Consider the following 25,282-nt stretch of genomic DNA (forward strand, 5'->3'; position numbering starts at 1 on the left):
TGGATAGAAACTGGTGGGGGTGGGGAAAGAATGAGGGAACTGGGAAGAGAAGGAGGGGAAGTTAAACCTTGCTTCCCACTCTGTCTTTCTCAGAAAACCAAACATGGCATCTTCCATGAGGAGCTTGTTTTCTGACCACGGGAGATATGTTGAATCTTTCCGGAGGTTTCTCAGCCATTCCACGGAACACCAGTGCATGCAGGAATTCATGGACAAGAAGCTGCCAGGCATAATAGCAAGGTAACAAAAGGGACGTTGTTGTCAAAGGGACAAGCCTGAGACTCGCTGTGCGTCAGTGATAGATGGGTCTAGCTCAGCCTCGCAGGCTGGGCACGGGGATAAGGGCGAGTTACTGATAGCAACTCCCCCTCGTCCCCCTCCTCGCTGCCCTGCCCTGCCTTTCTCCTGCAGTGCTTTGGTTCCACGTTTGCTTTAAACACTCAAAGGCTCCCATTTGTGCTGTATTTCCAGCTTCATAGAGATAATTGTTAACCATTTGAAGGCATAAATCCATGTTCATTTGGAAAAAGATAAGATGCTAATCTTCGAACTCAGACTTTTCAGCCCTTCTCCAAATTTTACATCCCCAAAAAGGCCCAAAGGGAGTCTGGTATGCTTTTCATTAGAATCAAATACAAATAGTTGCCAAAGTACGATTTGCCCTGAGGACTGAGTCCCTCAGTTCTCATAATATCCATTTAAATTCATTTTCCTTGTCCATTGTTATAGTTATCACTCTCTTCCCCAAAATTGTCTTTTTCTTTCAACTTAATGTTAGCAATGTGTTCCTTAAAAAAAGAACCATTTTCTCATTATCAGTGAAACTCACTGGTTCCTATCCTTCTTGCTGAGTTCTTTTTTGGGGTGATTAATGTGTTCAATTTGTGCCAGAGCTGATAAGCATTATGAGAGTAACAGATTCCACATGCTAAAGATAATCAAATCACCTATCTGGGGGTGATTTGCTGTAACTCACTCTGCTTCAGGAAATAATAATGGAAAACTGGGAAGAAATGATTATGGATCCAATTTGCAAACAGCAAAGGAAAGTGGTATTTTATCTTTTGCTGAATTTCTCTATTGTAGGCCTGAAATTCTTTCACCTATGTCTGACCAGAGCAGGCATTATTAGATGTATATAAAATTTTATTTCCCTTTCTATTTAACATGATTCAGATTTTAAATGTTAGCTTTCAAAAAATAGGATACTATATATTAAAAATTAATATATAATAGGATAAGGATGCCAAACATCAAAGCAGATGGCAAATACAGATAACTTCGTATCTAGGAACTAATTATAGTTAACCTCTTTGGGTTTTCTTGCTCACTTCTAAAGTTAAAGGTAATGAGTTAATTTCTCAATTCTTTTTCAGTACCAAAAGTATTGCTCATGTCTGTAGCTTACCAGATCCTTGGTTTTCTTCAGCCATACAGAGTTTGGTTTGAAGAGGTGCTGTGGATGGAGATAACATAATAAATGATGGATGACCCCTTCCTTATCTTCAAAGTTTAAATCTAACTGGAAATATTATAAAATCTGTGAAAGACTGAAGAATTTTTAAGGGCACACTGTGTATCTTTTAACAATAGTATATAGTTAGGAATGATCAGACTCAGTGTCATTTATTTAAAAAGTAATTTTTTCCTGAAGGTAGTGTTTGAAATAAGATTTAGCTGAAGAACCTTTAAAATTGTTGCTTAAAGTTGTCTATGAGTTATGAAGTACCAAAACGTGATTAGGATATGCTTTGTGTATGTTAGGGCAGGGTTTGTTGAGTTGGTGGCTCACTGTGCTAATTGAGTGTGGAGCGAGCATATTAACTTTTTATTAAAGCAAGACATGCTCATATTTTAAAACATCAAATGGTTCTAAAAACAATCAAATGGTTCTAAAGTGGGTCGGGCCTATAACAAATCCCACCCACTCCATTCTTGATTCTCACTCTCCAGAAGCAACCACTTTCAGCACTTTGAAATCTTTTAGTTATTTATGGAATTTTCTTTCATAATTCAAAATAACATGTTATTTTTCTATTTCTTCATTTTGCTGTATTAAAATAGCTGATTAGCATGCATATTTCCCACCCTTTCATGTCACTATATTTAGTCAAAATTTTGGTTAAATAATTTGAGTGTTTATGTTATTTTGCCTATGTACATATTAATAATTGAGCAATATATTAGACTATGCTTACATTTCCTTTTATGTACAACTTTTTGTTTTCCCTAGAGTTGACTATTGCCTTAATTTTGGTTTCTTTTCTTAGTTCTCTATGTACCTATTACTACTTTGATTCCGAAGCAGATATACTAATCTCGTCTCAATATATTCAAACATATCAAGGAATCTGTTTATTTTGCCCCAAGGGAACAACTTTTCTGAAGCCCTCTGTTCTTTTTTTCAGTTTAGGAAGATCTGCTTTGGCCTGCTATACAACTGTTAAGGAGGGAGTTTATTTCACTTTCTGAGAATCATTTTCTTTCTGAAGTATTTAACTCCCTGATTCTGTATCTCATGCCTTTCATTTTTCCTTAGTCCTTTGTTTCCTGAACTAATTCTTTAAAAGCTTTAATAGTGAATGAGAGGTAAACTTTTTGAGACTTTGCGTATTTAAAAATCCCTTGGTTCTATGTTCATTGTTAGACAGTTTGACTGGATATAGAACTGTATACTGAAAACGGTTTTGTATCATAGATCTAAAGGTACTTTTACATTGTCTTTTAGATACCAGAATTGCTGTTAACAAATAAAATACTGGCCAGGTGTGTTGGTTCGTGCATGTAATCTCAGCACTTTGGGAGGCTGAGGCGAGAGGATTACTTGAGCCCAGGAGTTTGAGACAAGCCTGGGCAACACAGCAAGATCCCATCTCTACAGAAAAAGTAAAAAAATTAGCTGAACAAGGTGGCGTGCATCTGTAGCACTGGCTACTCCAGAGGCTGAAGTGGGAAGATTGCTTAAGTCCGGGAGATCAAGGCTTCAGTGAGACATGATTGTGACATTGCACTCAGTCTAGATGACAGAGTGAGACCCTGTCTCACACAAGAGAAAAAAAGAAATCAAATGCTACTCAAAATTCTCATCCTTGGCTTGTGGAATAACTTTTACATTTTGTGTTTTGTTTTCCCTATTTTGAACTTTTTAGAATCTTATCTCTAGTTCTCTGAAATTTTAAAATAGTGAGTTGTGAAATGGTTCCTTTTCACCCATTTTGTGGGTACTCCCTGGGCTATTTCAGTTGAGATTCAGACCCTTCAGTTATGAGGAACTTTGGTAATCATTCCTCCCCTCTGTTTTATTTTTCTGAAACTTTTACTCATCAAACACTTCCTGGCTTGATTACCTAATTTTCTTGTATTTCCAGTTTGCTACGACTTTCTCTTTCAGCCCATCTATTAATTTTTTACTATTATATTTTTAATTTCCAAGAATGTTTTCTATAGCATTCTTTTCATCGTTATCAGATGTAATACGTTCTTATTCATTACAAAATGTTCCTCTGCTCTCTCTACCTCTTTCAGTCTCTGTTTCTTATGTTCGACAGCTCCCCAACTGCCTAATAAGCCTTGGTTTTCTGTTCAATCAAATAATGAGGCACTAAAATGTAGTCAGTTTCTCTTTGTGTAAGTCAGGGCAGGGTTTGTTGAGTGAGTAGCTCACTGAATAATTGAGTGTGGCCTCAGCTCTTTCCTGGGTGATCCTCAGATATAAAATCATGTTAACTTTATTACTGAGATGATTTGTTTCCCTATGGAGGAATTCTTCAATTCCCTGTTTGGGGGTAGATGGTGGGGCAGGGCTTGGGGGCAGGAAAAATTATAGTATATAACTATAAATAGTAAACTTGGTTATTGGTGTTGCATATAAAACTTTTAAATCCTTGGCTAGAAAATAGTAAGTTTTCAATAATTATTTGATGTCATTATAATATGTGAAATGGGATGAATGATAGTATCTAACTCATAGAGGAATTTTAAGGATTCAAAGAGGTGATTCACATAAGTCACTTACATGTGCCTAGAATCATAATAATTGCTAATATATGTGGAGTGCTTGTCATGTGCAGTTACATTTCTAAGAGCTTTACATGAATTAAATAATTGAATCCTCACAATTTCTCCATGAATTAGAAACAGTTACTAATAATCCTACAAGAGAGGTGATATTATTATCTTATCTCACAGAGATGTCAAATAACTTGCTCAAGGTAACATATCAGTAACCTGGGATTTCAACTTGGGTCCTCTGCTTCATAGCCTCCCTATGCTGTCATAGATGTAAGCATTTTAAAGAATGAACAAAAGGTTAAGATAGAAATGGATGTGTTCGGATACAGGATTATGAACTGGAGGATAATTAGAACTGAAAAAGGCAACTCATTTATAGGTGTTCTTGACCCTAGACTTTGCAAGATTCCTTTAGAACCTTACTTCAACCTTTGTTCCCATCCTGTGACTGTGCAAGCTTTTGCAGTGAAGACAAAACACAGGTTTGTTTATCATCCCACAATCCAAAGAAACAAACACCATCCTTTTCCCTTCATGGTTCCCCTGTAGCAGTCATCTCTTATCCTTCTCTCTTTCATCCTTTTTCAACAGACTCTAGACCTGCTTCCTCATTTTTGAGCTCACTTTTAATCCCATTGCCATCTGACTGCAGTCCTCAGTCTTCTTTTCCTCAAAAGAGGACATTCATACAGCCAACAGACACATGAAAAAATGCTCATCATCACTCGCCATCAGAGAAATGCAAATCAAAACCACAATGAGATACCATCTCACACCAGTTAGAATGGCAATCATTAAAAAGTCAGGAAACAACAGGTGCTGGAGAGGATGTGGAGAAATAGGAACACTTTTACACTGTTGGTGGGATTGTAAACTAGTTCAACCATTATGGAAAACAGTATGGCGATTCCTCAAGGATCTAGAACTAGAAGTACCATATGACCCAGCCATCCCATTACTGGGTATATACCCAAAGGATTATAAATCATGCTGCTATAAAGTCATATGCACACATATGTTTATTGCGGCACTATTCACAACAGCAAAGACTTGGAATCAACCCAAATGTCCATCAGTGACAGATTGGATTAAGAAAATGTGGCACATATACACCATGGAATACTATGCAGCCATAAAAAAGGATGAGTTTGTGTCCTTTGTAGGGACATGGATGCAGCTGGAAACCATCATTCTCAGCAAACTATCGCAAGAACAGAAAACCAAACACCGCATGTTCTCACTCATAGGTGGGAACTGAACAATGAGATGACTTGGACTCGGGAAGGGGAACATCACACACCGGGGCCTATCACGGGGGGGGGGTTGGGGGAGGGATTGCATTGGGAGTTATACCTGATGTAAATGACGAGTTGATGGGTGCTGACGAGTTGATGGGTGCAGCACACCAACATGGCACATGTATACATATGTAACAAACCTGCATGTTATGCACATGTACCCTAGAACTTAAAGTATAATTAAAAAAAAAAAAGAAGAAAGAAAGAAAGAAAGAAAGAAAGAAAGAAAGAAAGAAAGACAGAAAACAAAAAAGAAAAAAAATCACTATCTAAACCCCATAGCACTTAACAATGTTCTAGGAATTATTAAAATTATTACTTCAAACTTTATATTAAAAACATGAATGAACTTTAAAAAAACTACTATTATTAAAGACACTCATATTGCCAAATTCGATGTAGATTTTTCCTTTTTTAAGTAGTACACTCTGCTGCTTTTGCCACGACTAAGGGCTTTCTCTGCCTCCAGTTACTCTAGTACTTCTCTGTGCTTTCTTTTCTTCTCTGTCTTCTTTGTGTATTCTTCACAATCCAGTTATCTTTAGAAGTTGATATTGGATCACCATCCACTACTACTCTAACTCTGCAGTATCTTTGGGTGATGGAATCTACTCTTCTAGCATTGACTATTACTTTATGATGATGATTCTCCAGAATACATCCCTGGCCCCGATTTCTCTTCTCCCAGCTTAAATCTTGCAAATTCAAATGTTTGCCGAATTCTTATTTATTTTTTTAAAAAACCCTGACAAAACATAAGCTTGTTACCAAACTATATTTCTCAGCTTCCTTTTTGGCATCACCCTTTTCCCAGTCATCCAAGCCTGAAACAGGGAAGTCATTGTGCACCCATATTTTTTTTTTTTTTCTTGCGTCTTCACATCAGTCTAACAGCAAGTCCTACTGGCTTATTTCCCAGTCTATCTACTTCATTCTATTTCTAGTACCTGAGTCATAATTCAGGGCTTTATTGTCTCACATTTCATTTTGAGAGCAAAGTGATATCTGTTTTTTTCATGCCTAGGATAGAATACACATAATACATGTTTAATAAACATTTGTTCATTAAAAGTAAGGTAAAAAAAAAAAAAAAGGGATAGGGGAGGAAAGAAGGAAGACATTATAGATAGTGGGAACCACCTGAGCCTTTCCCCTATCTACGATGGGTGGCTTATTATATTACCAGACTGGAAACTCCACTTTTTCTATTCTTGTTCTCCAAACAATATTCAAACAAATGGCATTTTCTACCTCTGAGATGTACATACTGCCATTTCCAAGTCTCCCAGTTCAAGATTGTGAATGAATAAAACCTGTATTTTGAAATATACTCTAAAGATGGCAATATAACTGGTATAATTGGGAACTTTCATGTTGGCCTAGTTTTCGTTCATTGTATTTTTAGTCTGTTCTCTTCAACTAGACTAGATAATCAGATTTCACAAAGCACCTAACACGTTTTTCTAAAACTACATAATTTTTTTTCTTTCAGGATTGGAGACACAAAATCAGAAATTAAGATTCTAAGCATAGGCGGAGGTGCAGGTATGAATAATATATTTTTAAAGTTTATATTTCACTTCAAACATTATGCTGTGTGATGACAATATTGTTCATTTTTTAAGACAGGTTTCTTTTTTTTTTTTTTGCTATTGGAAGAGATCAGCTTATTAAAACTAGTAATATTACTTCAACTAACATTAATGCCCCCAGAGATTTACAGGGTATAGGACACTAGCCTTCATTACTATCTCTATTGTGAAAAGGGATGTGACTTATTCTTTTGATAAATGAAAAATCAAATAATCAAACAGGATAACTTTAAGGATAACTCTTATCCAAAATGATTAAAATACTCACAGAAAAGGAAAATCTCATAAGAAGCTTCTTAAGCTTGTGCCACTTAAAGCCTTGTTCATGGACTGGTTACTGCTTTTCAAACTGTTATTTGCCCATGTGAAGATTAGAAATATGCACTGGAATATAAACTGATGCATAGCTTTTTTCATTGAGAAAGTCTCACCATGGGGAAAAATTGTGCTCAATGACAGAGTTAATTTACACTCTTGTGAACACATTCTTTGAGTGGCATGGGCCTAATCTGTTCCCTTCCTCTTAGTTCCAAAACTGAATGCTTAGAATTACCTCTAGCATTCAGAACACTCCTAAGCACCCCTCGGGTTTTTTTTGTTTGTTTGTTTGTTTGTTTTTTTCCGGAGTCTCAGTCTGTCACCCAGGCTGGAGTGTGCAGTGGTGCAATCTTGGCTCAGTGCAACCTCCACCTCCCGAGTTCAAGCAATTGTCCTGTCTCAGCATCCTGAGTAGCTGGGATTACAGGCGCCAACCACCGCACCTAGCTAAATTTTGTGTTTTTAATAGAGATGGGGGTTTCACCATCTTGGCCAAGCTGGTCTTGAACTCCTGACCTCATAATCCACTCACCTTGGCCTCCCAAAGTGCTGGGATTATAAGCGTGAGCCACCACACCCAGCCCTAAGCACCCTTTTACAGGCATTTTATAGTCTCATTACTTTTAGATCCAGCATTTTCATTCTAGGGGAAAATTGAAAGTCTGGAAAGGTAGATGAACACAGGTAACTCGGCCTCCAATGAACTGTATGATCTTGGCTGAAACATCAGTAAAATGAGAACAATGAATGTTATCTCACAAGGTTGTAGTGAGAGTGATATAGGTAGCATTTACAAAACGCTTAGGACATCTTAGTGCTCCTGGAGGGTGAAGGCTATTTTCTTCTGCAAAAGTGAAATAAGTTTCATCTCAAGACTTTTCCTCATATCAACTCCTGAACAGTGTTTGCTTCATTTTTAAGTTGCTACTCATCTGGAAGTTTGGGTTAATGCATCATTATGTATGAAATATGTAGATATATTATTGATATATTTATCTTTAGTTATTTTGTTTTGCCTGAGTGATAGTTCAATAATGGTTACAATCTGATATCAAGTGGACCCTATTGTCACTTGTAACTTAATGCCAAGTGGTAATCCCTTGAACCTCTTAAGTAGAAGTGTTCTAGTGCCTCATGAATGAGTTGAATTGTGGCTCATATTAACACAAAGATAACTCTCTGATGAAATGAGATCACTAATTTTTTGTTTTTTTGTTTGTTTGTTTTTTGAGATGAAGTCTCACTCTCTTGCCCAGGCTAGAGTGCAGTGGCACGATCTTGGCTCACTGCAACCTCTGACTCCCAGGTTCAAGCAATTCTCCCTGCCTCAGCCTCCCAAGTAGCTGGGATTATAGGAACCCGCCACCACACCAGGCTAATTTTTGTATTTTTTAGTAGAGATGGGGTTTCGCCGTGTTGGTCAGGCTGGTCTTGAACTCCTAAACTTGAGTGATTTGCCTGCCTCGGCCTCCCAAAGTGCTGAGATTACAGGCATAAGCCACCATGCCTGACAGAGATCGTTGACTAGTAATGCCATTATTTGTTAATTTTTCTTGAAATACACTGTGATATAGTGTAATAAGAAGTAATCCTTAAAATCATTTTACTTTATTATCATCTTGCACCAAGAAAATGAAACCAACAAAGACAGACAATGAAGGGGATTGTCATGAACAATACCATGGAGGGTATTTAAGCTAAAATACTTTGTTATTGGTTACGGATACTTTAAGTCCCCAAAATTATAATACTTATGAATTGTCTAAAGAATGTCTTATTAATTCATTTAACCAAGACAGTTATTTCCTGTGTGTTTTGGATATGAGTTTCAGGCAACCAACAGGCAATGAGACCATCATTTGATAGTGTCACTTGTGCTTGGACAAGAAGAGAAGCCCTACAAGAAAAAGTAATTAAAAATAATCTCTATCATGGCCAAGTTAATTGACCTTTTAATATAAAGTTAATTGAATTTCTAATGCAAATTTATCCAGATGCTTATAATCTATCTAGAGAAAGGAACATTTGGCCTGCACGGTGAGTCCTTACATAAAGGTGCGCATAGAAGCTGATATAGAGAACTTAACAAAATAGAGGGAGCAACTCTTGGAGTTCTTCTGACTGAGCCCCAATAATGTATTAATAACAAGCTCTGCCTTGGGGAGAATGTGGGTGCCCTTTAAGGTCACTTTTCATAAGAAATCAATCAGAAATATAAGAAAAACTCCAAGAAAAATTCAAGTTATATATACTTAGTTTTCACTACCCAACCAAGTTATATGAAATCAAAAGCAATGCATTTAAAATCCCTAGGTCTAGGTGTCTGTTGCTTGAAAAACCAGTGTTTTGAGGGGAGAGGACACTCTACTTCAGTTAGTTTGAGTGCTCACGGAGCAACTGAGAGATGGTTATCTAATCACCTATTATTGACCTGACTGCAGAACAATGCATTACTATACAGCAAGGAACTTTCTATCCTTGCCTTAGAGAAATGGTCTTCCCACATATTCTATGATCTACAGGGTGCCTGAAAGTTTTGTATTGTCCCATGGCTTGAGTATCCTTCCAAATCATTCATTAAACTCCAGTCCCTAGCAAATGAAGCCGTTGATCCTGTTCAGTCCTTTGTGCTCAGCTCCTGTAATGTATCTCATAGGGTCCCATTTCTGTCTTAGTTTACAGGTTTTACTACCTCGATTTTCTTTCCTTGTTTGCACAGATAGGTAGGCACATGGCTTTGGTGCAAATATTCTCTAAGCATTCATAATGGTGCTACCACTTCTCCCACCATGCTTCAAAAACACACAAAAGCAAACCAGCTAAAAGCCTTCCTAGATGAAATTGCTACTTTTATACCACTTAATTATCAGTTTTGAGGTGGGGGGGTCTATTTGATTTTTTTCAGAAACATGAGCAGGGAGGGGATGCACATGTGCCCTATCGATTAGCTTCTCCTCTTGAGTCTGGTGTTTGTGTGGAAAGAGTTTTCATAGTTTAAGAGAGACTGTAAGGTTTTTGCAAAAGGTGCTTGGCACTTCAGTTTAGAAGCCAAGCAATTATTAGGGCTCTGAGAAATTCGAAAGAAAGGAAATAGATGGCAAACTCTTTGAGTCATCTTCCATATCAATAAAGTATAACTGATAAATAACACTGTTATGCATAGATTTTGCATTCTAATGTTAGGAAAATGTATGAAATAAATATTATATGAACCCAATAGGAATAAAGAGAGGAGAACAAACCATGAACAGAAAAACAGACCATGTAACTTTTACAGAGAACAAACTGGGAAGTGTAAAGTTATGCATGTATGTTCATGTATATGAGCTTGTGTGCTTTAATGAGATACAATGAGTAGCCAGAATTGCTTTATTCAGGGTCTTGAAGTATTCATGTTGTTAATTTCTGCAATTGTTTTTAGGTTTTGAGAGTAATGCATATATTCTAAATCTCATAGAACATACTTTTGGATCCATCAGCATTGGTGCTTCCATAAATTAAACCACTCAATGGGTGTTCATTATTTTACAACTTCTAATGAGTGTTGCCTTCATGCTAGAGGGTACATGGGAGAAAAGAATCCCATATTCTTTTTGGTAAGAGAGAATGCTATTAATTTACAGTGCATATATTTATACCTGAAAAAATGTTCCAGAAAGCAGTCATGGCCAATGTGTTCTCCTTGCTCTGGGCTCTGCTTAAAGGATAATCATTTTATCTTTCCCACTATTTGATTCTTATGTTCAAATGCCAGAAAATTTTTTAAGAGTTAGAAAGAACTACAACTCAAATAATCACATTTAATCCAGCTTCCTGCTTCTATTTTCATTAACCTATTGTATATTAACTCAACCATTATATCATTGCTATACCAATAATTGTATATACATTTATAATTTTTTAATCCACGCAAGCAACTCACATATGAAATACAGGTGTTATCAACCCTCATAATATTTTTTGTCATAATTTTTCTGACATATGTTGAGAGCAGTTTGATGGTTCTCTTGTTCTGCAGCATGTAGACACCAGCATTTCTACAGACGTTAAAACCTAAAAGAAACTTAAGAGACCATCAACACTCTCACTTCACAAATAAGAAACCTGGGGACCAACAAGGCAGAACAAAACCCAGATCTCTTGACTTCAGTCCAGTCCAACAAATTGCACTAAACAGATTTAATAATTAATTCTTAACTTGCTAAGGGAGAAAGTGTCTGAGACAGCTCTCTATCAATTTAGAGGTTTATTTTACCAAGATTGAGGATGCAACTGAGAGAAAGAGACACAGGTTGCAGTAGCATCTGTGATCTGTGCTTTTTCCAAAGAGGTGTTTGAGGGCTTCAATATTTAAAGGGGGAAAAGAAGCAGGAGAGAAGGAGGAAAGAACGTAATAGGGAGGGTAGGTAGTGAGGTAAGTGGTCACTTTCTTGTGAGGGTTTGATTAGTACTCACTGAATCCACATGTTATATGTAAAAGGAGGGGGGCCACCTGGAGAAACAGTGGCCTTCTATCATTGCACATATCTGTTTACATACGAAAAGGAAGACAGATTTTGTGTGACCCAGTTCTCAAGTGTTACTCTTCCTTTTAACATAGTGAGTTTGGAGTCCCAAGATTTTATTTTCCTTTCACAAGAGAAATTAGGTACTTAGCAATGACTAGCTATTTGACAATCTAACCTTATCAGATTATTAATCTTGTCTCCTTTCATAAATGACATGTTAAGGTAACACAGAAGCTTAATACTTTAAGCTGATTGGACAGCAATAGAATGAATGTAATTCAAGTAGGAACTGGAAGATCCAGTGTGTCAGGTTTAGAAACTAGGAGGTGGCAGGAAGAAAAGGTTAATATTTAGAAATGATCCATAGTAAGCCAACAGTACAGATCAACAAATTTAAAATGTGTGAGAAAATGTAGGGAACTGAGGTATTTTTTGCTTGGAAAAAAGAATTTGATTGTGCTAATTGCCATTTTTGTGTATTTTCTGATGGGCAAACAATAGAATATTTGCCCTCAAAGTGCCAATGGTTGAAAGCTTCAGAGAGTGATTTCTTGGCTCAGTGTTAAGAGCATGTTGGCCGGGCCTGATGGCTCATGCCTGTAATCCCCGCACTTTGGGAGGCCGAGGTAGGCGGATCACCTGCTAGGTCAGGAGTTCGAGACTAGCCTGGCCAACATAGTGAAACCCCGGCTCTTCTAAAAATACAAAAATTAGCCGGGCATGGTGGCACATGCCTGTAATCCCAGCTACTTGGGAGGCTGAGGCAGGAGAATTGCTTGAACCCGGGAGGAGGAGGTTGCAGTGAGCCAAGATCAGGCCATTGCCCTCCAGCATGGGCTACAGAGCAAGACTCCATCTAAAAAAATAAAATAAAAAAAAAGTAAAAGAGCATGTTAATGATGAAACTTGTCCATAAATAGAAAATAACTTCCACTCCTTGGGAGATAAAAAGTTATCTGTCATTCTAGTGGTGTTAGCATAGGTTGGAGAAATACTTTACAGATACGTTATGGAAGGGACTCAGGCGCTGATTTCTTGTGTGTTTGGGCCATTAAACATGCTTTGAGTCTTGAAATCTTCTTTTATGAGTCACTTTCTAGAGAAGAGGTAGGATTTTTTTTTCAGAATAGTGTGGCTATTACCATGTTTGTTGTATTGAGGAAGTGGTATTCTAATGAGGTTTCTAGACCTGCAGACAATTTTGGGAATGGATTTTAATTACTTATAACAAAAAATAAGTAAAAACTAATGTACTTATATGCAGCATCATAGCAGTTACTCCTTTATCAGAAGGTTATAGATTATAATCATAAACTAATCTACAAGATTTAGAACTACTTTAGATAAACACAGTTATAGTTTGGGGCATCATTTTATTAAAGGCATTTATTAAATATATGATTAAAAATAAAATATTCTTCATAATTTTACCCAAATAATTTACCCCATCGTATTGTATTTAAAACTTTCAGTGAACATTGAGGTATTGTTAAAGACAGATGAGTTACAGATTTGAGAGAATGGAACATAGTGTTAGAACACCGGAATGATTGTCATTAAAAGTAGAGTAAACAAGATTGTTTTGGCTAATTCAATAAGGTTTGAAACAGCAAAACAAGGGATAATGAACCAAGTGAGGACAAAACTATCATTGCAGATTAAATGACTGTATACTTACAAAAGCAAATAAACTTAGTTCTAAAGCTTTAGAATTAATAAGAATGCAGCAATGGGCTTATACAGGTGACACAGAAAAAAAGCAACATGGTAGGTTCTCATTTTGTTTTGTTGTTGTTAATGTTAGAGTGTTTTCCGTTCCCAATTTTGATTATTTACAATCTACATAAAAGTCCATGGCATGTGTTTATTTGTAACTTTGCTGAAGGACAAATTTGTATCTTGCCAGTTTTTGTGCCATTTTGGTCTGCGGTGTCTTAATTAGTGAGTAAGATTCCTCTTGACAGTCACACTGAATAAAACTTTGCAATTTAATATACATGGTCATGTAACTCTGGTGTAGGCGACCTGTTGTTATCTTCATTTTATAGATGGTGAACCTAATAATATATGCCTGAAGGGAACTGGGGAGGTTACAGGGCTTGAGATCAATTCCCTGGGTCTCCTTCAGCTTGATCTCTATTAACAATAACAATCTGAGAGAAATAATGAAAAAATATTTGATTAATTAGCTAATAATATATTTTATTCAAAATTTAAAAAAAGGAAAGTTCAAATGTTTACTAAGAATAATTCAAGAAGACTTAAAAACCAATAACATATAATACTGATGAGGTTACAATGATATGGAAGCTTTCATGTGCAAAAGGTAAGGGTATGAAATTAAAATTTCCCTGAAAGTAATTTGGCATTCTATAGCAAGAACAGTTCTGATTTTTATCTAATATGCCCTAGCCTGGCCCTGCTGGTTGTTAAAAATATTGAAATTCTTGATAAACAGCTACTTTTCTTCCATATTACCACAATCCCAGATATTGCCTCAGTGCTTTCTCCTGGACATCCTGCCTTGCCTCCCCACCCGCCATCTCCAGGGCTCTAGCAACTGGCCTGGCGTTGCCAGTCCAGGAGGGCTGCTAGGACTATGCTACAGTTCCTCAGCCTGCATCCTTTCTGAGCACCTGCCACCGTTGTAGTTGGGTTTTTTGTTGTTGTTGTTGTTTATCACTCTTTTTAAAAATATCATCACAGATCAAGAGTCTTATTCCAATCATTAATTCCCATTATGGGAATTAACTTTAAAAAATTAATATTTTTGCACAAAAATTTATGGCTCATTTTCAGTCTCCTCACAATAGCAAAACATCTGAAACTATATATGAGACTGAAGATAGTCAATTTTAAGTATATTTATGTGTTTATATTAACTATACTATAGTTATATGTGTATATATTAACTATGCTATTTATAATATAATTATATAATATAGCATTATATAATTATAATTATGTAATATATAATATAGTATTTTATATTATAACTATATTATATAGCATATATCATATATATTATATACCATATATACTATTTTATATAGCATAACTATATTATGTATGTTATATAGTATATATGGTATATAATATATACTTTATTATAACAATAATATATAGTATACATAATACATATATAAGATGAATAGTATTATATATAATACATAGTATATATTACACTATATTATAATATATATTATATATACTATATATTGTATATGATGTTATATATAATACTATATATACTATATAATACTATATATACTATATATTATATAATAGTATATACTATTATATAATATAGTATATAATATATACTATACTATATTATTTTATATATACTATTATATAATATAGTATATAATATATAATAGTATTATATACTTTATGATTATGTAATATAATATAATTATATAATATATAATATAGTCTTATATAATATATAGTATAAAGTATACTCCATATTACATAATAGGTAATATACACAAAATAGGTAATCATATTATATATAAGTAATATATTATATAATATATAATTGGTAATACATTATATAATATATAGTATACTACGTAAGCATACTATATTATATAATATAGTATATTGTATAATATATAGTATAGTTTATATATGTTATATAGTATAGTTAGTATATGTGTTATATATAGTATATAATATATAAAGTATAGTTTATGTATATATAAGACAAATGTAAAATTATATTTTCACATATAAACATATCCATATATATTTCCATGTATAAAGTATATACAAATACAAATATAAATGTATTTTACATAAATGTATACTTTTATATATATTATATATGAAAGGTTAATGATTAAATGAATTATTTCACATGTCCATTTAAAAGAATATAGTATAGCCACTACAAATAACACATTAAAATAAATTTTGATATATTCATAGTTTAACATTCAAGAGAAAGGCAAAATAATTTATATACATCATAATAATCTCACCTAGATAGACTAAGAAAAACCTTGATTTGATCAATGGAGAAAAATAAAAGTTTAGGGAGCAATGAGATGTTTCTTTTCTACTTTTTTACCTTTTTCTATGTCCTGAGTTTTCTGCATTATTAATTTTTAGCCAGAGAGAGAAAAAAACGAAACTATAGTTTTATATACGAGAGATGATGGTAGGGACTAGACCCCCTGGCCTCTCCTTCATCTCCTTCAGCTAATTAGCTGAAGCCCAAAGCACTGCTCCAATAAGTATGTTTTCCTGACGGCTTTTCTTCAGAAGATTTTGATTCACCTGTAACGGTTTTTTTTTTTTTTTTTTTTTTTTTGTGACGTAGTCTACCTCTGTCACCCAGGCTGGAGTGCGGTGGCGCGATCTCGGCTCACGGCAAGCTCCGCCTCCCAGGTTCATGCCATTCTCCTGCCTCAGCCTCCCCAGTAGCTGGGACTACAGGTGCCCGCCACCACGCCCGGCTAATTTTTAAATATTTTTTAGTAGAGACGGGGTTTCACCGTGTTAGCCAGGATGGTCTCCATCTCCTGACCTCGTGATCCTCCCGCCTCGGCCTCCCAAAGTGCTGAGATTACAGGCGTGAGCCACCGCGCCCGGCTCTGTAAAGGTTTTATACCTGTGCAAATACTTAAAGAGCGGTCACAGCTATGTTGTAGATTAGCAGAGCTTTTCTTCAGAGCCCGTAGATTGTCAGTGCCTAGAACCGAGTATTCAGCTCTGAGGATGGCGAGGATGATGCTGATCAAGAGAATGGTGGCTATCCTCTGTTTCTTGAGGTATTTGACGTATCTTTTCTGAGTTTTCCGTCAAATATCTGTACATTTCAATCTTCAGCACCCTTTGAAGCATTTTCTCTAAGTTTGTGTTTTGTAGAACACTTTTTCCTGCAGTTGCAAAACCCTTAGGCAGTAGATTTCCTGAGCCAAGGGCCAGAAGACACGGGAAAACAAATGGCAACAGCCTTTTGACGAAGAATTTATATTTATAATCTCCTTCTTGAAACTTTATAGTTATTTTAATATTTTATACTCATATTTTCATACAGACAGACTGCTTCAATACTGAGGTACCAGGGGATTGGAGGGAGAGAGAGAGAGAAACAGAGAATTAAAGAAAAGAAAGGATCTTGTCAGGAATCTTCTACCTTTCACATTGCAGTTCACAACCAGATTGTTCTTGCCCTGGCTGCAAACCCACAGCTGAAATTATCTTTCATCTCCAAGCACGGAGTTACGTGAGCAATCGCTCTTCCTAGAAACCATTTTTTTTACTGCCTGATATTCTAGTAGAGGGAACAAAAATGATAATAATCTTAATGCAACATGTAATAGAATTAAATTTTTCCTGCTGATAATATATATTTTGATATGAGAAATGAAGTAGGGATAGGCTGAAATAGAATGGCAGGAGATATGGCCACAGTCTTTAATCCCCTATTTTCTTGACCTGCAGATTTTCTCATTCGGGGAAGCTCCAGGGTTCTCAAGCAGAATTCGTGTTTCATTTTGTGTAGGACCTGTCAGAAAGACAAGCCAGGCATGAGGATACATGATGAGCACTCTTCTGAGTTGCCATTTGGAGCTGCCCGTTTAATAAGGCACATCTTCCTTTCCCTCATTCCTAGTTTCCTTTAGCCTCTTTTAAGTGTCACCTTTTCCTTGAAGCCTACTTGACCACACAGTTGAAAATTGCAAAGCCTTCACACTGTAGCTTCCCTTTTCTTTGTTGCTTTGGTTTTCTCCGTGGGACTTCTCACCATCCATAAAAAATAGAGTATTTTTGCCTGTTTTATTCACTGCTACGTCTCCAGTGGTTAGAACCTGACATTTAGTAGGTGCTCAAAAAATTGGTTGAATTAATGTATAATAGCTTCACTTTCTTGAGTAATTACTATATATCATGAACTGTATGGTAAATTATCTCCATATAATGCCTGTAATCTTTACAATGCCTCTAACCCTATAACATAAATCATTTTATATCCATTTTACACATATGCAATTTAAAGGACAGAGAGGCCCACACATTTGCATAGGATAATTCTAGTGAATAAGAAATTTGAGTTGTTTTGTCTTTCTATAGGCTTCTTCTTATTATTACTACTATTACTATTTTGAAATGGAGTCTTTCTGGGTCACCCAGGTTGGAGTGGAGTGGCGCGATCTAGGCTCACTGCAACCTCTGTCTCGCAGGCAAAAGTGATTCTCGTGCCTCAGTCACCTGAGTAGTTGAGATTATAGGCTCATGCCACTACGCCCAGATAATTTTTGTATTTTTAGTAGAGATTTCACCATGTTGGCCAGGCTGGTCATGAACTCCTTGCCTCAAGTGATCCACCAGCCTAGGCCTCCCAAAGTGCTGGGATTGCAGGCAGGAGCCACTGTACCCAGCCTTAATTTTTTCTTTTCACCATTTTTTTCCATTTTAAATTAAATATCTTTGGATTTTAAAAAATGTAGCATTTCTCTTCTATCTTATTAAACGTATCCTTGAACTTCAGGGAGTGGAGAATAGTTGTCTGGAAAATGAGACACTTCCTTTTCTTTTTTTTTTTTGATCTTATAAGTTCCACATTCAGAGATCTCCATTATCTGCTCTTCATTGAATGTAAGCATGATGCATTTAAAATACGGCTTGTGTGAAAGCAGGATATTATAACCACAAAAATATCTGACTTTAAAATTAAGTAAAATACTCAATATAGCCCAGAATGGAGACACGGGAATTAATTCTATCGCTGTGGCAGATTTGAGGGACAGGATAGTACCAAAAATTGAGATTTACAGAGAAGGAGATTTTTAATAAATCAGTTTTCATTAACCTCCCAAATCAAAAAGTCAGCATATTTTGTTTAGTAGGAAATTACATAGGAGTGAAAAAAAAAATCCACAATTCAGCTGATTAGAAAACAAGTTTTCATAAAACTAAAATTTATTACATTTTTAAGAAATTTATAACCAACTAGCTTCCAAAAATTTGCTCCTCAATATTGCTTAGTAAAAAGTTTTCTTTCCCTTTATATGCTATAATAACATAAACTGCCTACGTGCTATCTATTTTGGAAGCGGAATCATAGAGGGGCTAAGAGTTACTGAAGGCTTATTATTTTCCAGACACTTTGCTAGTCACTTGACATATGTAATCACATTTTATTCTCATGGAGACTCTGTGGGGACTTCCTTTAAAAATGAAAGAGCTGAAGTTCAGATATTTTGAGGCTCAGATAGTTTAAGATGCATTTCATCATGTAATAGATGGTGGAGCCGATCTCCAAGCCCAGGTCGGATTTTTCCTGAAGCACATGATTTTTTCCTATTATCCCAAAACCTCATCCATAAATATCACACAGAACCTATGTAGTTGCTCATTATTATTATAGAGAAAGTTCTAGAGCCTAAAGTAGTCTAAAGTAAGTCACCCAAAACCAAGAAGAGAGCTAACAGTAGAATACACAGACTCGCCCAAGGGGTATATCCTCCACATCCTCCACAAAGTATTTCCTGCTCTTCTCCTTGGACTCAGTCTCCCTTGTCCTCACTACAGTCACTAACTCTGGCTTTGTATTTTCACTCTTTGCCCTGAAGAATTCCGTTATACCATTGTTATAATTTATTGCACTTAATGTGTTTTATGTTTCCCATTACCACTCTGTACATTTTTATTCTCCTATTGTATATTTTTATACAATATACATGTAGTGTATACAATATGTATTGTAGGGAACAAAAAAATTTCCCCCTCAACCCTCATGAATTCTTAGTTGGGATTGATCCCTATAACAAAGGATAGATTAATAAGACGGAAACAAACACGTTTATTAACGAGCAGTGCTGATCTTATGGGATAAACCCCATGGAAGTGTAACTCGAAGTGGTGGTTTGGAACTCTGGCTTGTAGATCACCTTCAACAAAAAATAAACTTGTGGGGAAATGACAGGGCAAAGGAAAATTATTTTAGGCTTCCAAAGCTGGGAAACTGTGGGAAGGTAAATATATGGGTGGAAAATAGAGTAAGTTTGTTTGCGGATTCCTCTGGTGCTGTCTCTGGGCCGGTAAGAGTTTAGACTTGTCTCCAGTAAAGGAGAATTTATATCCTGCTCTTAGGCAGAAAAGCAAGAGGATAGGGAAAATTTTCCTTCCATTTGCTGCTTCTTAATTGCCTTTAGCTCAAAAATAATTTTCTTGTCAAAGAGGCAGATGTTGAGATCACCTATTCTGGTTTCCCTCAATAGATTACTCTTTCTTGCATTGTCACTGAGTACTATAACCTGAAGATTACCTGTATTGCTAAGTATTGATCTGATCTATGCATTCTGACTGTTGCAGAATGTTGAATGTTGTGCATCCACCACAATTTTTCTGCCTTATAACTTTTCATCTAACCCACTTCTATCCCAAGCAATGCTGTGGTGAACGTGGTTCAATATCTCCTTATCCGCCTATGTGAGAATTTCTTTGGCTTATGCATTTTTATTACATGCTCAATTCAGAACTCCTGGATCATAGGTTATGCATATATTTAATTTGAATAAGTATTACCAAATTAGTCCCCATTGTGGCTGCTCCAGTCTATATTCTCAGTGGCCTGGATGAAGTTTCTCTGTCTGAATATCCATCATTACTTAGCATTCTTTAGCTTTCTGATGTTTTACAAGTCCAACAAGCATCAGATGATATTGTATTGCCATTTTAATTTTCATCTCTGATTATTAACGAGTTTGAGCAATGTCAATGTGCCTATTAACTTTTTAAGAAATTATCTCTGTAAGCCCAACAGTGGGCATTTCCTGGCATATAATGGATCCTTAGTGTATGATTGAAAGAAAGACAGTATAGCACACAAAATTCCCAAATTAGTCTCAGGCTTTGATTTTTGGTTCTTGTTGGTTATCTCAAAATCTGAACAATAAGTAAATATTGGAATTAAATTTTTGAGGTAATTAACTATATTAATCAGTTGTCCTGATTTTACAGTAGAAGATTGTCGATAAGGTTGGCATAGAGAAATTAAACTTAAAAAATTTATAAAAATAGCATTTTTTAAAAGTTACCATATGATATAAGGAGTGACTGTGAGTTATAGTTCCCCATTTTGTAGATGAGCAAATGAGTTCAAGAGAGATTTAAATGCCCTATGAAAAGCATGCAGAATTCTGGTAGCACTATAAGGATAAAGAAAAAAGATTGGGACATTTAGCTAGGGCTGGCATGAGTTAATTGTAATCATTATGCGATTAATAAAACATTTAATATACCACCAATCATGTCATGAAGTTCTGTTCTCTGCCTTTGAATAGTAGTAAACTGGGATTATAATTTTATAATAACAGACCAGTTTAAGACAGAAGAGACATGACACATAAGACTCTCAACTTCTCACTATCTGCCTACAATGTGCATGGACAAAATTGGTGTGTGCTAAAGGCAGTGCCACAGGAACCGAAACTAAAAGAAAAAAAAAGAATTAAGAATCTGGAAAACCGCTCTAACTCCATCCCTTGACTGCCTTGGGATCTCAAATAGCAGAAATGTATGTCCATCAACAATGCAAGTGGAAGTGTATGTTCAATTTAAAGCCGTGTCCTAAGAATAGGATTTCACATAATGTGCTAGCTAAAAAGTAGGGGATTGGTAGAGCTTTTGATAGGGATTTCCTTTCAGCCTATCTTCACATCCTACCCTTTAAACATGCTTTTTTAAATGTCACAGCAGAGCACCTAGAAAACCTATTTTTCCAACTTGTGACTTCTCTTTTTCCTACATACTTTTATTCTTCTAGTCATCCAAGTAACTATCTTACTAGTAGCAGTCTGTGAGTCTGTCTGTGCATTCATGCATCCATCTAATCAGCTGTCTACCTACTTATCCATATATTTTAAGCAATACGAATTTCATTTTGTAGCCTCTTTTACTAGTGCACTTACCCAGAACAGAAAGTCTCCCACTCAGAAGACTAGTTCTTGGAGTCACCAGATAAAGTTCATATATGATATAAGGTATAATCACATCTTCAGTATACTAACATTTACTATAATATAGTCATGCCTTTTAAAATCAAATACATGTGATTTTATAAAACCAAATGTAAGCCTCCAGAATGTGAGAGAACAACTTGCATTACAAAGTATCCTTGAACCCAGGATGTGGAGCTTGCAGTGAGCCAAGATCATGCCACTGCACTTCAGCCTGGGTGACAGAGCGAGACTCCATCTCAAACAAAAAAAAAATTAATTAAAATAAAATAAAAATGTTTAATTAGATATTTAGTGGTAAATGTGGTACTAGTGTTAGTGATAAATATGGTAATTAGCATAGAGAGGTTAAATGATTACAGTAAGCTAAAGACCAAATTGTTGCTAATGTGAGTTGTTTCATATATGTTGATAAATGCCTTGGGATAGTCATTTGCATATAAAATAATAACAGAATAAATTTAGACCTGTAATAATTAGGGTTCTCTGGAGAAACAGAACCAACAAGATTATATATATACACACACTATATATACTATAGTATATACTATGTATATATACACTATATATACACACTATATATATACACACTATATTTACTATAGTATATACACACACACATACACACACACACACACACATGTATATATCTTAATATGTAAAATAAGGAATTAGCTCATGTGATGATGAAGGCTGACAAGTCCCAAGATCTGCAGTTGGTAGGCTGGAGACCCAGGAGAGCCCATGGTGTAAGTTCTAGTCTCAAAGCCAGCAGGCCTGAAGGCTTGAGACTCAACAAGGGCTGATATTTCAGTCTGAGTGTGAAGGTCAGAAATGACCAGTTCCAGCTCAAGCTGTTTTCTTCTGGTCTTGGATTGATTGCATGAGGAAGGGCCGTCTGCTTTACTCAGTCTACCAATTCAAACATTAATCTCATCCAAAAACACCCTCACAGACACATCCAGAATCATGTTTAAGCAAATATCTGAGCACCCCACGACCCAGTAGAGATGACACATAAAAGTAAGCATCCCAGTTATGTTTTCTAACTGGGAGATGAACACTTCAAGAATAATTAATTTGAATAAATTTTTATAGAAACATTTCAAATTATAAACAAAAAAAGAGAACTAAAAATAACCTATAATTCTGTCACCGTTAGATAACTCTTGATTTTAATTTGGTGCATATCTTTCTAAACATTGCGTATTGAAATGAAGTGCTCTGTATCCCATTGATTTATGCTAATACGTATTTGGATTTGCCCAACTTTGCTAAAATTACACACATGGGGTCAACTGAGAAAATCAGTTACATCATCATCACAAGCACAGACTGAAAAATCATTAATTTGCCTTGCTATTCACAAAAGGGGAGAAAAGGAAAAAAGAAAGAAAATACTATGATATGTTTGAATAGAGTTTGTTTAATCATCAAAATTATTTCTCTATTTGTCACAGAAAATGCTGTAGACTTTGTTTCTTTAGGGGGAAACATTTAATGTCACTTCTTAATAGGGCTTTTGTTAACCCAAACAGCTGCTGGTGTGTTTGTATCTAAAGGCCTTAGGAGGTCAAAACTAAGTAGTCCTCAATCATCAGAGTTATGACCAAGCAATGACCATGAGAGGTCACATGTGGGAAGAGACTGACTATAAACTGAGCATGTATTGCCCTATTCTCCTTAAATGCCATTTTCTGGATCTCAAGTTTAATATTCCTAGAAAGTTTTGCAATGTACAATAAAAGTAGTTTGTTGCCTTCCACATTTTTTTCACTTACCCCTGAATTTGTTGAGAATTTCTGAATTATTTTACTCAATTCTAGTTTACTTTCTGCCATTATTTTGAAACATTAGTTTGGCTTGTGTTCTCTCTGAAAGCATTTGTAGAGCACTTCATACCTGATACTGGAACATATTCATAACATTGTGGGTCCTGCTCTGAAGGATTCAGTTAGAAAGGACAAATGGCCACTGTTTTTTTGTTTTTGTTTTTTGTTTTGTTTTGTTTTGTTTTGTTTTTTTAACTTTGAATCTCTTATTCTGATGGTTCATGGTTCTATAGCGTATAATAACCTCTCATATGCTTGCAATGATTAATGATCAAACCAGCTCAGTTTTTCAATCCAGCATTTAAGTATCCTTAGTTATTTTTAACAAACTTATTGGAACCAAGCCTTTGCTAGTATATCATATAAATGAAGAAAAGCAGTAATTTAGATCAGTAAAGACAAGTGTGTTTTATCTGTGTTGCCAGCTCCAGCCAATTGATGGGTAGTGTCGGGAGGATTCTCATGCTGCTTCTGGGCTCTGTGGGAAAGACCACTAAGATTATCAGTTATGAGTGGTAGAGTTTTAGATGTGTAGGAGTTAGCCAGTTGAAGTGAATAAGTGAGGGAGAACTTTTTAGGCAGAGGAGAAAGCATGGGAGAGGATGGTACATAAAGGAAAGAGGGTAGAATGCAAGCAATTCAAGGCTTCTGGAGCCACAAATTTCAGAATATAAAACTGTGAAAGATGAGAATAAGGGCCAGGCAGATAGTCTATGTTTAGTGGAGCAGCTTGACCTGCATGCATTTTATAGTCGCTAGAAGATTTTAAGCAGGGAAGTGATGGGTTTGCTTAGCAGTGTTTAAAATGGTTGTCATGGTAAGGGCTTTGAGGAATACAAGACCAGAGGTAGGCTGACCTTTTAGAATATTATTGCAGTATTCCAAAGATGAATAATCTTGGCCTGCATAAGGGCATTGCCAGTAGGGACAGAAGAGACAAAGTAAACTTCCTGATGGCCAGGAAAGGAAGATAAAGGAAGAAGAAACTTTGAGTGATGATGGATAACAAACAGCATGGGTGAATGTTTCAAGAAAAGATAATACTTAAAACTAAATGAACTAAATGTTAAATGGTTAAACAAGACTGTAATATGACAGATCTGAACTATTGACCCCCCCCCCCCCGCTTTTCTTTTTATAGACAAGAGGATTATATAAATCTTTTGGTTGGCAAGGCATGATTACTCACGCCTGTAATCCCAGCACTTTGGGAGGCCAACATAGGCAGATCACCGGAGTTCGAGAGTGCGAGACCAGCTTGGCCATTATGGTGAAACCCCGTCTCTACTAAAAATATGAAAATTAGCCTGGCATGATGGTACGTGTCTGTAATCCCAGCTACTTGGGAGGCTGAGGCAGGAGAATCACTTGAACCTGGGAGGCAGAGGTTGTAGTGAGACGAGATCGCACCACTGCACTCCAGCCTGGGCAACAGGGCAAGGCTGTCTCAAAAAAATAAAAATAAGTATTTTTGTCCTTGTTGTTTTATTTTAAAGAAAGGTTTTTTAAAGAGAAGTTTAGGGTTTGCAGATAAATTGACAGCAAGGTACAGAGATTTCCCATACAACCCCTGCTCTCAAGCATGGATAGTCTCCCCATTATATATATATTCCCTCCCAGAATTACAGTCTGCTACAATTGATAAACATTCATTGACACATAATTACTAGAAGCTCATAGTTTACTTTAGGGTTTACTTTTGATATTGTATTCCATGGGTTTACACAAATGTATAATGGCATGTATCCA

General features: G+C 35.9%; 1 protein-coding gene across 1 annotated transcript in view; it reads left to right on the top strand.

Moving 5' to 3' along the window:
* The first annotated feature begins 1 nt into the window (after position 1).
* LOC140712562 (histamine N-methyltransferase-like) overlaps positions 2-25,282 on the top strand; it is a 49,531-nt gene continuing 24,250 nt past the window's right edge. The window contains exons 1-2 of the mRNA XM_073019648.1: positions 2-240; positions 6,802-6,854. Of these exons, the coding sequence (XP_072875749.1) occupies positions 104-240; positions 6,802-6,854 (190 nt within the window). The 5' untranslated portion in view covers positions 2-103. The remainder of the gene's footprint in view (positions 241-6,801; positions 6,855-25,282) is intronic.

This window comes from Chlorocebus sabaeus, chromosome 10 (genome assembly GCF_047675955.1).
Source record: "Chlorocebus sabaeus isolate Y175 chromosome 10, mChlSab1.0.hap1, whole genome shotgun sequence".
Classification (NCBI taxonomy): domain Eukaryota; kingdom Metazoa; phylum Chordata; class Mammalia; order Primates; family Cercopithecidae; genus Chlorocebus; species Chlorocebus sabaeus.